Source organism: Danio aesculapii, chromosome 5, assembly GCF_903798145.1.
Source record: "Danio aesculapii chromosome 5, fDanAes4.1, whole genome shotgun sequence".
Taxonomy (NCBI): domain Eukaryota; kingdom Metazoa; phylum Chordata; class Actinopteri; order Cypriniformes; family Danionidae; genus Danio; species Danio aesculapii.
The window spans coordinates 13018272-13031683 of record NC_079439.1 but is presented as its reverse complement, the minus strand read 5'-3'; the positions used below and the strand labels follow the sequence as shown (position 1 = coordinate 13031683).

General features: G+C 32.4%; 1 protein-coding gene across 1 annotated transcript in view; it reads right to left on the bottom strand.

Annotated features, from left to right (window-relative positions):
- Positions 1-13412, bottom strand: part of rfc5 (replication factor C (activator 1) 5) — a 15985-nt gene extending 2573 nt beyond the window's left edge. The window contains exons 1-10 of the mRNA XM_056457393.1: positions 13299-13412; positions 11956-12020; positions 9774-9910; positions 8777-8856; positions 7719-7792; positions 6007-6166; positions 4414-4495; positions 4204-4333; positions 1797-1874; positions 1245-1299 (exon numbers count right to left, since the gene is read on the bottom strand). Coding sequence (XP_056313368.1) covers positions 1245-1299; positions 1797-1874; positions 4204-4333; positions 4414-4495; positions 6007-6166; positions 7719-7792; positions 8777-8856; positions 9774-9910; positions 11956-12020; positions 13299-13345 — 908 coding nt within the window. The 5' untranslated portion in view covers positions 13346-13412. The remainder of the gene's footprint in view (positions 1-1244; positions 1300-1796; positions 1875-4203; positions 4334-4413; positions 4496-6006; positions 6167-7718; positions 7793-8776; positions 8857-9773; positions 9911-11955; positions 12021-13298) is intronic.

The window sequence follows — 13412 nt, the reverse complement described above, 5'->3', positions numbered from 1 at the left end:
TCTTTATCTTTAGGTCATAATAATTATGTATTAGAATAAAACAATTTGGGTCGAAAACAAGTTGTGGTGGTTGTGATCAGTGTTGCCAGACATACGATAATTAACGTATTTGTACGATAATTTCGACCTCTGTACCATCAATAATAAAAAAAATCCTATAATGTACGATAATTTCAGAAATGTATGGCATTTAAAATTTATTTCATTGTAATCTTAGGGCTTCTATACTTATTGATCTAGCAGCGTCTTTTGTCCACTGTCTGTGAGGTGAACGTGGAGTTAGACACGTTTTCTATCTCATCTTACCTTACATTTTCTCAGCCAATCAAAGTGGAGAATGGCTCTCTCTCGTGAGTTAACATTCCTGCAGCGCGCAGCGTGCTTAAGATTGTTTAAGCAATAAAATTTTAAAAAGAAGTGCTGAAAACGAAGGTGAGAATGACAGAGAAGTTTGCCCTTGATGTTCTTGTTTTTCCCCATTCAAATGCATCATGTGAACGTTTTTTTCCCAAATTAATCTCATCAAGACAAAGCCATGAAATCGGCTCATTACAGATACTCTGAATGGGCTCGTGCACACCTCAGAGTGTGTTAAATTCGAGAGGGTGCACTGCTTTCAAGCTAACCAGCACTATGTTGCGGTCCTTGACGGCATTCGATTTGTACCCCAAAATGAATCTCTTAACATCTGGCAACACACACAGGACAGCGACTCTGAGGTGGAGTTTGAACCTTCCCACTGAGGTACGCCTACTTTTTATTTATTCCTTTTTTTAATGCATTATGGTAATTTGCACGTTGTTTCAAAATGCTATTTGTCTAGATAATAGCTGTACTGTATGACTTGTGTACGATAATTTTCCTCCAAATACGATAATTTTGAAGTTCTGGTGCGATACTTTGACATTTCCAATCTGGCAACACTGGTTGTGGTGGTGGAAAAAAAAACATAATTTTCACTGAGCTCTGCATAATCCTTTAGAAAATCTGTCTAATATGCTGATTTCGAGCATGTTAAAAGAGTCGTTCTGCTCTTTTTATTTTTTATATTAATTGTTACATTTACTTAAAATGGAAATCTTTTGCATCCATGTAAATCTCAATTTTTATTAGTTAAATACATCCTTGCTAAATTAAATTATTACATGAAAATAACCAATGCAAGCTTACACACGTCATTTGGAATTCACACAGAATCAAGTAGTTCTGATTCACTAACAACCTGAAAAAGTAAAAGTACTCACTCAATATCTGCAAGTTTTATAAGTAAGCCCATGCGGATAGAGGGCGGAAAGTCCACTGAAACAAAGACACAAAAATATTAGAGCAAATTAATTTACTGTGCTAGAACCCATTCTATTTGTATTTACAAAACAATAAAAACATACAAAAATGCATGCAAAATTATAATACACTCGACTACAATTTTACTGCTGTACTTTTTCAGGTCTGTTTACACCTGGTCACTTCGTGCATTTTTGCGGATCACAGAGCTATCCAATTTAAACATGCCTTTAATTTAAACAATTTTAAACATACCTTTGACCACATATATGAGTCTGTCTTATAAATCAATTTGAATGAAATAAAGAAATAAAACGAAATAAACAACTCAAACTCTCATCTGTAGCATTTGCGTTGCTTATTGCATTTGCACCGTTATATCTCATGAAGTGACCAGGTGTAAACTGTTATTAGCTCATCGTGCTTCACTCTATGCTGCTTTAGAACTAGTTATATTTGCAGTGATTAGAGCCATGCCTAAATGTCAAACTCTGTTAACTGTGTTTTCTTACCGCGGTGAATGAGAAGATGGACTTCAGTTAAAATGTCATGAAGAGCCAGACCTTTGAGAGTTTTCAGCTCCAGGATTTCTGTTGAATCTAGATAAGGACTTTTGAAACATGGGTAAATCTGTATTTTAATTAGGGTTTTACTCAATTCATTCATTCATTATTTCATTATTATTTCTAATAATGTCATTTTAAACAAAAGCATTCTGTAATGGTTTCCCAACCTTAATCCAATCGATTAACATAACTAAAATATGCATAAAATACTACTAATAATAAGAACTGCTGTACAATAAATAATAAAACAAATTCAACTGTGAAACTTTGCACATTTTCAGTTAATATTAAAAAAAGGTATAAGAGTTTAAATTGTAAAATATGAATATACATTAAGATAACTATATTCAGCAATTATTAATAATTATGACAATAATAATTTATAATTTAAAAGAAATATTTCTTCATTTATTTTTTAATATATTTTTGCACTTCTAAACAAATTGTAACAAAATTGATACACCCACATAAACTGAGGTCATGTTACCCCATGCTGAAGAGGAAAAGCCCTTGAAATGACTGTTTTAACAAGACAACGACCCCAAACATACCAGTAAAGGTGATTTATACTTCTGCGTCGAGTGATCGGCATGATCCACGATGCCTGCCTTGCGCGTAGCTGTGTATTTATACTTCTGCGTGCTGTTTGTGTTGCTCTGTAATATCACTTCTGAATTGCTAGCTGGCAGTAGGTTGTGTTATGTTACTCTGTATTGAGTTTCTTCGTGGGTGCTTTGTTTTTTTCTGAATGCTACATTAACGTACAAGTAACGAAATTCGCTATTTAGAGGCGGGAACTGGCAGACGTGCAACAGCAGTAATCATAAAGTAAACGCAAAACAATCGTTTCCATCTAGAGCTACTTCACAGGACTCGACACTTGTAAACACTCGCTCCAACGGGTTCGCGTGGCTCTCCACACTGGTCACAGCTACCAAGCTGACCAATCACAGAGCTTGCGCCTTGCGTCGTGTAGTTACATTTTTTGAGAGGTGCGCGTCGGCGTCAGCCACGGCGAGGGCTATGCGACCGCGAGAAGGCTGCGCCGGAGCATACGCATGCGCTTGACACCGAAGTGCAGCCTTAAGCGAGCAGCATCTTCATTCCAGACCAACAAATTTAACATCATGAAGTGGCCAGCCCAGTCCCCTGAACTTAACCCAACAAAAAACTTGTTGGCTGAAATCAAAAATGCTATTCATGAAGCAAAACCAAGAAATGCAGAGAAATCGTGGTGTGTGTTCTCAGAAACTGTAATTCATGAGTTCACACTTAGCTGATGATGGAATATAAAGCTTGTTTGGCATGCTGTCCTGAGAGCCCAGAGCTCATAAGATCCGCGAGCCCGGGGCTCTCTCCCGATTGCAAGGCGAGAGGGGAGTTTGAGCTCAGGTAGATCTCGAGAACTCCCCTACTGTAGTAGCTAATGAACAGATCGTGATTGCTCTTAAGAGATAACGACTTACTAGCATGTCTATGGTGCCGATTTGGATTAGTCAATAAACTTAAGTTGCATGTTTTTGAATGGTGGGAGGAAATCAGGGGAAACCCACGTGAGCACGGGGAGAACGTGTAAACTCCGCACAGAAACGTCGACTGGCTTGGTAAGGACTAGAATCAGTGACGTTCTTGCTGTGAGGCAACAGTGCTAACCACTGGGCCACAAGGCCACCCATCTAGGAAAGGAGGAGGAGTAGGGGTGGAAGGGGGGATTCTTCAAAACGAAGATGGCTGTTATATGTAACTTAGGGTATTTATAGTGGCTTAGGAATTGTCTGATTGGTGAATCATGAATTGAATAATGCAGGACTGGCTGCAAGCAATCATAAGCACGTGATCCTCTTGAAATTAGTTTACAAATAAACTTTACTTATACAACTAAATCTTAGTTCAGTGAGTCACAAGAAAACTAAATTTTCAAGCATTTTTCAGTTAATAAAGTAAATATAATTTTTTTACAGTACAAATAGTACAGTCTAATATTTGTTTTTCTTTACTTTCTGTAAAGCAAAAATATATGAAAATTTTTTCCTCATTTAAAATGGAATTTTTAGAGACCCCAATGCATTTGTGTGTATTAAAATAAACGCTATAAGGATTTTAATACACACTGCTAATATTCTGAACACGACTGAGTGTGTGTATATGTATGTACATATATAAAGCAATCTCAGCATTCAGTAAAGAACGACAGTAAATCTTGTGAGTGTTATTTTATATGAAGTGTGTGTTTGTTTGCTTGGATTAATTCCTGCTAGTCGGAAAGAATTATTTCTTCAGTTATTAAGTAGCGTATTTGCATTTAAGTTTGCTATATTCAGTTCCATGCTATAGAAATCTTGCAGAAGGATACGGTTATAAGCGGTGGTGAAGTCTTTATTAAGAGCCCAGTCCAGTATGTTGGCGATGTCTGATCTGAGAGGATGTCCAGTACACGTGTAAACCGTCTCCTCCGTCACCTTCCCATACGCCATATGAGTACTCTATACACACCAAAACACACGTTAGCATCAATGTAATGATGAGCAAACCATTAAAACATCACTTTAACACACGCACACACCTGTAAAATGTTCAGTGATCGTCTCATGTCTCCTGTTGAGAGGGTCACAATGGCCTTCATGCCATCTGGAGTGATGTCAATGCTGTCAGTGAAAAAAAGCAGGAACAAAACCCATTTGAAATATTTATGAATGTATGCTGGGGATAGACATTGTTTGGTTTTATTGGTTTAAAGTTGTCGGTGCCAGGCAGAGCTGAGAGAAAACAGAGTGTTTGTGTGTGAAGGGTTTTCTTTTAATGAAATGTGCCGCAGGGTTTGGTCACTCCACACACACAGGCTTTTGTGTTCAGGGTTTTTAAAGTGGATCCATCTGATGATTCACGTCAGATATGACCCACAATGCTCATCAAAACATCAGATGGCCTTAAAGCAACAGTTCTTTCTAAATGAACATTTCCTGGTAAAGGAACACTCCACTTTTGTTATGAAACAGGCTCACTTTAAAATTACAAAGTTTATCATTTTAGAATCCATTAAGCCGATCTACAGGTCTGACGAGAGCACTTTTAGCTTAGCTTAGCATAAATCTTTGAATCAGATTAGACCAGTAGCATCTCACTCAATTTGTATTTTTAAGTTTTGATAATTTTCCTATTTAAAGCTTGACTCTTCTGTAGTGACATTGTGTATTAAGATGGACTAGGAACAATACACTCATTCTGGTATACAATCAAGGAACTTTGCTGCCAAATTGCTGCAACAACAAAATAGTCGAGCTTTAAATAGGAAAATTATCGAAACACTTTTTAATTTTTTTGAGCGAGATGCTAATGGTCTAATCCAATTCAATGATATATGCTAAGCTAAGCTAAAAGTGCTCTTGCCAGACCCAGAGATCAACTGAATGGATTAAGAAATGGTAAACTGTTTAAAGGGGTGGTCCACAGTGTATTTTTAAGGCTTAACAAATAAAAACACTTACAGGCTGTCGCTCACAACCCACAGTTTAAACTGTAGGTTGGAGGAGTTTTTAGCTGAATCCACCACTATGTGAGATTAAAAAACTCAGTATGCATGTAGTGAACCACACTGAGGCATTCATTCACAAAGACACAAAGATTATGCACACTTCGTATTAAAAATTTCTTGTGAATTAATATTTACAGAAAATAGCCTACACTTCTCCTGCTTGTTCAAAGAACTTATTTAATATGAGTTGAACCAACACACTTCTGAAGCCCTTGGGGACAACTTAATTGTTTTACGCTCAATCCACTTAAATTAATAAAAATCAAAAGTTAACTTAATCGATTTGTGTTGGGACAACATGAAGGAATTGTGGAACCCTGCATTTTACAGTGCATTTTGCAATTTAATTAGGTGTACAAGACTAATTTTAATATATTCTTCCAAAATGTGTTGTCCAAAAGTCCATCAGAATCCCCGTTATACGAAATTCTGTTTTTATGACTGGATTCTGCGCATGTTTTCGTCACAGAGCCCTAGTAATAACGTAAATTATATGACATTCAATAGCATATAAATATGAACAATTGACATCAGTTTGGTGCAGATTTGAACGTGCTCTTAGACTGCACTCAATTCAACATTCATTTCGTTCATAAAACACATCCACTTGAGCTCGAGTCTCACCTCTCCTGCTGGATCACATGCTCTAGTCTGGGAATCATCTGGTTCTGGGACAAAGGGCCAAAACGAAAGCGTGTGCATCGAGACTGAAGCGCAGGAATGATCTTTGAAAGGTAGTTACAGATCAGACAGAAACGGGTGTTTTCTGTGAACTTCTCAATGACTGAGAGGGAGAGAGAGAGAGAGATTATTATAAACGAATCATTGTTAATATACTAATTATTATGATTTATTATTACTGTTTAATCCATAAAAATGATTGTTAAAATGTACAGTTTATTCTGATTTAATATTTAAATTAATTTGTATTTTTATTTAATTATTATAATTATACTATACTATAATTATACTATATTATATATATATATATATATATATATATATATATATATATATATATATATATATACATACATATATATATATATATATATATATACATATATATATATATATATATATATATATATATACATACATATACATACATATACATATATATATATATATATATATATATATATATATATATATATATATATATATATATATATATATATTACAATACTATACTACTATTTACTATTTTTTTTTTTTTAAATATATAGATGTTCCTTTTAATGTAAACTTTAGAAATGCTTTGGCAATACATTTTTAACATTTGTCATACCAATAAAGAAATTATTAAACTGAAGTAATGATAATAAATAACAGTAATGATATTTAAAATAAAGAATGGCAATTAAAAATGCATACTTTATGAATGAGCAAAAATTATAATAATAATAATAATAATAATAATAATAATAATATTATTGTGTACCAACATATCTTCAATTTTTTCCTCATATTTTTCTCTAAAAGTATAAAGTAACTATTTTAAACAGTGCAAAAAAAAAAAGGCTGAAATGAAAGATAATACATATCCTGGAAAAAGATTGCAGTTATGGAATATAAGTAGTCACTTTGTCCAAATGAACAATTCACTCACTCACTTTTCTTTAATTATTTTTTTCCTTAAAATAATTTGATAAAATAGCAGATCTGACCAAATAGATTAATATTATTTAAAAAAAAAATAAATAAGTATAAAATAAAATGCCAACAAATAATAATCATAAAAAAATGTATACCAAGATATCCTGAACAGACATTCCCATATTTTAATATAAATATGCAAGTCTATTTGCCAAAATCATATTTCACTCATTCATATATCAAAATAAAATAACTGAAATTAATAAAATAAAACACTAAATTTACCTAAAAAAATTATAAGAATAAAAAAATAATAATAATAATTAAAAATAATGCTAATAATAATATAATAATAATAAATGCCAATAAAAATAATACAAAAAATTCACATAATAATAAATCAAAATAATATTGATAATAAATTAAACCAATAAAACAAATAATAAAAATAAAAAAAGATAATAAAAATAATACTACTACTAATAATATTAATAATAATAATACTAAAACTCTTTATCTATCAAAATTCAAAACATACATTCGTGCACAAGAATGTCTGGAATAAAGCATGCAGTATTTTTATACAATTCAGACTAAAACCCTCCTAATATTTTTCCAGTGATACAGTAATTGCCCTGCTCTCATTCATGTCTAGCTGTAGCTAACTCTATTCTTCTGCCATGGGGCCATTTGGGGGCTCAGCAGGTGAGCTGATGGAAGGGCAGATGGTGCAGTACCTCTCCTTAAAGCATTCTGAGCGTCCTGGGTCATTGCATCCGCCTCGTCCAGGATCACCAACTTAAAGCCTTTCCTAAAAGAGCGAACACAAACAACAGTCTTGCACAACAACAGAAAACATTTAGATGCAACGGTAGAGTAAGAAATAAATAAATAGATACAGTGCGGAAAATAAGTATTGAACAGGTCATGTTTTTTTCCTGGGAGTAATATTTCTAAAGGAGCTGTTGACATGGAATTGAACCAGATTTTGGTAAAAACCCAAATAATACACACAAAAATAAAACAAAAATGAAAAATGTGTTGTGTTTAATACAAAATGATGCAAGGAGGAAGTCCTGAACTACTGAAACGTATTTAATACTTTATATGAAAGGCTTTCTTGGTGACGTCAGCTTAAAGACGCCTCTCATATGGAGAATGAAGTCACTTGTATTGCACAGGTTGCACTTCAACAGAGTGTAAAAATCTTGATGGTTCTGTGGGTCTCGTCTATCAAATCTGATCTTTAGTTTGTATTTTCTATTGGATTTGGGCCAGGTGATTGGCTGGGCCATTCTACAGCTTGATTTTCTTCCTCTGAAAGCATTTGAGAGTTTCCTTAGCTGTGTTTTGGATCATTGTCTTGCTGAAATGTCCATCCTGGTTTCATCTTCATCATCCTGCTAATGTAGATGTTGGACTGAAGCAGCTAATATTCATTTACAATGATGAAGGGCATAGGGTTGCTGAAGAACTACTGAGAGATTTCAGCTGCTGTCTGGGCTTTCACTGCTTTCTACACATCCCTTCCTTCATGTGTTCAATACGTCTTCCCTGTGTCATTTCATTTTATTACACATAACTTAACTTGTAAACTAATTAGATTTGTTTTCTTTTCATATTTGGATTCTTTGGTAGTTTCTTTGTCCAACATCCGTGGACAATTTCAAGTCACCAGCACCTTTAGTTTTCTGAGAAAAATGGTGACGTGTTTAATACTTATTTTACCCGCTGTATATACAGCATGCTTCGGATAAAAGTGTCTGCTAAATGAGTAAACGTAAAATGTTTGTACTTGAAGATGGTCCGTGTGCTGGCAAAGCTAAGGATCGGCCCTCTCACCACATCTATACCACGATCATCCGATGCATTGAGCTAAGGAGGAGAAATGTGTGAGAGGAAAAACAGCTTAAAAGATTTGCAGCAAGTAAATTAATGTTGATGTAATGGGTGATACACCAAAAAAAAAAAAAAAAGGTCACTACAAATCAGTCAATATAAAAAATTATGACGGTAATTTTAAAAAATTCATAGTTTAGAGTGAACGCTGTAGAAACCAGACCATTAATTATTATAACATTTAATTATGACATTTATAAAATATGTACTGGGTAGTGTTGTAACAGTAAATAAATTTAGTGACCAAAATGACCAAAGAGTTTTGATCATTTTCCAATTTAAAGCCTGACTTTTCTGTAGCTAAATTGTTTTTTGATTGATACACCAGACTGACAGTATTGTTTTTAGCCATATCACCCTAGAAAATAACAACTTTTCCTTTTCTGTCGGTCTTAGCACACGATGTAACTACAGAAGAGTCAAGCTTTCAATAGGAAAATTAATTAACACTTTAGTCAATTTAAAGCGAAATGCTAATGGTCTAATCTGATTCGTTGAATTATGCTAAGCTAAAAGTGCACCTGCCTGACTGGAAGATCGGCTGAATGGATTCAAAAACAGTAATACTCAACAGTTTAACTCTAGGTGAGCTGTAAAATCAGCCTATTTTAAAAAAATAAAAGAAATAGAGTGTTCCTTTATACTAAATCATTTGTGTACTTCACAATTCACACAACTGGATAAATGTGGATCAAAATAGCAGAATTTTGTTCCCCTTTCAAGCGTAAACATTATTTTAAAACTTTATCAAACAGTCGCTTCACCTATATCATCATTATTACGGTTATTGTTTAATCACACATGAGAATTGATTTCAATTCATTTAAAAAGATGACAACATATTTTGCTATATATTTTTTTATATGAGGCATTTTGTAAAACATGTACAGTACCTCCAGGACCATGGAGTTGAACTCTTTGTCTTTGTACAGCTGTCTGGCACATGCTAATATAGTGGAGGTCTTTCCTGTTCCTGGAGGTCCATAGAAGAGCAGATGAGGCAGTCGGTCTTCACTGATGAACTTCTGGACTTAAGACAAAAAACTAACATTTTTAAAAACGAAATAGGTGTGTTCATACTTGTATTATAATTTAAGGTAATGAATGATACACTTGGCAAATTTGGGCAATGATGCAATCACTTGGCAACCAGTCGAGTGACTGGACAACTAATTTAGACAATCGGATACAGATACTATTTTGTTGCCCATTGTATACAGTTGAAGTTGAATTATTAGCCCCTCTGTTCCCCCCCCCCCAATTTCTGTTAAATGGAGAGATTTTTTCCAACACATTTTAAACATTATAGTTCTAATAACTGATTTATTTTATCTTTGCCATGATGACTGTAAATAATATTTGACTAGACATTTTTCAAGACACTTCCATACAGCTTAAAGTGACATTTAAAGGCTTAACAAGGTTAATTAAGTTAACTAGGCAGGTTAAGGTAATTAGGCAAGTTTTTGTATAATGATGGTTTGTTCTGTTGACATTCATTCATATATCAAAATAAAATAAATGAAATTAATAAAATAAACACTAAATTCACCTAAACAAAAATGATAATAGGGATAATAAAAATTAAAATAATAATAAATTTAAAAAACTATTAAAATAATAATAATAATATTAACAATAAATATAATAAAAATATTAATTAAATAATTTCAAATAATGTAAAAATAATAATGATTATAAAAAATATTAATAATAAAAAATACTAATAAAAAATACACATAATAAAAAAATAATTAAAAATAATATTAAAAATACAAATAAAACAAATAAAAAAAAGATAATAAAAATACTACTACTATTACTAATAATATAATATATAATATTATATATTAATACTAAAACTACTAATATGGCTTTATCTACTAAATTAGGCAAGGTATTGTATAACAATGGCTTGTTCTGTAGACTATCAAAAAAATATAAATAGCTTAAAGGGGCTAATAATGTTGACCTTAAAATGGTTTAAAATATTAAAAATTCCTTTTATTCCAGACGAAATAAAACAAACAAGACTTTCTCCAGAAGAAATAATATTATCAGACATACTGTGAAAATGTCCTTGCTCTGTTAAACATCATTTGGAAAATATATATAAAAAATAAAAAATAAAAAATAAATCAAAGGGGGGCTAATAATTCTAACTTCAACTGTATAAATAGACATCTATAAAATAGGCATTATATATAAATAGGCTCATAAATAGCAGAACAATGTGTTCAGTAGTACATTAACTGTGCAATCCACGCTGTTGTTTCCACAAAGTATCACCAAGTTCAAGATGAGCGTTAGTGTCATTTTACGACATGTGTGGACATACAGTTGAACAAAATGTTGTGTCTTATTGTGTACATAAATAAACAATCATAAATATGAACAACACTGATGCAACAGCTATTTTAAACCTATACATAACTAACATATCAGAGTGGCAATCTAACCATACATATACTATAAATACTTGACTATACATATAACCCAAGACAGACTATACAAGTACTTTTACATAACAGAACAATTTTGTGCAAGATGTTGGGCAAGAGGTATTTAAGGTTGAATAAAACAAGTAATGCAACATGATTTGTGACATATTCACAAGTAAATAATCCTTATTGAGTCCTTAAGATGGATTTTAAGTAAAGTGTCCTGTGCAAATGGTGAAGAGGGAGTTTCTACAGGTGGTTTGTCAAGTCCACTCACCTGTGTGAGGAACACTAAGAAATCCACAATGTTTTTATAGAGATATGGAGTGATTTTAAGGTACTGTAACCATTTTCTCTTACCAGCTAGGTAACTATTAGTGAAAATCTCTCTGTTATAGTTTTGCATGGATCAAGCTATGAGATAATTAACAATGAATAAGAAAAGCACAACAATAGAATTATAACATATCTTTAAAAAGGCTGCCATAATCAGAATCAGAATCAGTTTTATTGCCAAGTGTGCTTCACACACACAAGGAATTTGTTTTGGCTACAGAAGCTTCCAGTGTACATAAAGTGACAAGTGACAACACAAAATAATAACAAAACAAATGCCACATTTCTCGCTGCTTACTTGTGCTCAGGATGTCTTGGTGAGAGATGAGGTCGTCTAATGTCTTTGGTCTGTACTTTTCAACCCTGAAAATTAAGAAAAAGCATTTTAAAAACCTTTTTGTGTTTGTTTTTATTGTGTTATTTAGGATTAATAAAGTGACAAGTTTTAAATTAACCAAATAATCCTGTAAATATAATAATTTCTGAGTAATAATTTATTATTAATAATAAATCCTGTATATAAAAAATGTACCATAACCTAAAATGTATCTGATTCCACAAAAGAATAAGCAGAATTGTTTTATATTTTTTAAATGTATAATATTAAAAAAGCACAATTAATGACTGAGCATCAATAACTACTGATCATATTATAGCAGCAAATCAGTATGTGACACTGAAGAATGGAGTGATGACGCTAAAAATAAATGACATTTTAATATATATTTACACAGAAAACTATGTTTTAAATGGAAACAATTGACAATATTTAATATATCATGCATGTTTGATCAAACAAACTGTAATGGCATATTATTTTCTTCCTGTTTACAAGGAAAACATTTTGATGTGAAGACTGAAATTGAAAAAGTCAGACAAAGTTTGTCTTTTAATTGCTTTAATTCTCCAGAGAATGATCAGTTTACACACACACAGCATCTGCGAGCAAAAGAATCCCAATCATGGGCTTACAGACGTTGTTAAAGACAATCTTAAAATGTTTTAGATAAGAATTTCTCTACAGCTCCTTAACTCATAAACAACCAGTAGATTACACATGGCTGTAATAGCCCAATGATTATAAAGCATTTGATCTTTACTTTAGCAAAACCTTAATCAATTTATAATATCAATATATAATTATCAATCATCAATATGTGATCATCAATATTAACAAATTTCCACCACACTAACATTTTCAAATTTTTTTTTTACCTTTTAATACAAGCTTAGGACTACATCATATTAACATAAAGATTAATACTGCAATAGCTACCATCAAAAGTGCATAATATTAATAAAAAAGGTACAAAAATTACATTTTCGTATTGAACTGGTCATGGTTTTTCTTCAGCAATGCCAAATGTCATAATAATTATAATTACATAAATACATAATATTGCTATAGTACAATATCTGGTATCCATTTTCGTACATCATGCATAAGGAAATATACTCTATTCCATGCTTGTTTTAATGTTAATAAATTCACATTTTCATATGGGAATAAGTGAAATGCACATGTAAACACAGCAAAACTGCAATGCTGTACGTCGAGTTAATAAAAACGCCTCTTATTTCTATCATCTGCTGACATCTCAACATTGTAATTCATTCTACAATATGAAGAAATTGAGTTACCATGGTAAATTTCTCGCTTGAGGTTGTGTTTTACTTGAGGACGCCATGAGTTCTTATATTTTGCTCAATTCTTCGCGGAATGTGCCTTGGCGCGTTTTTCTGACTACACACACA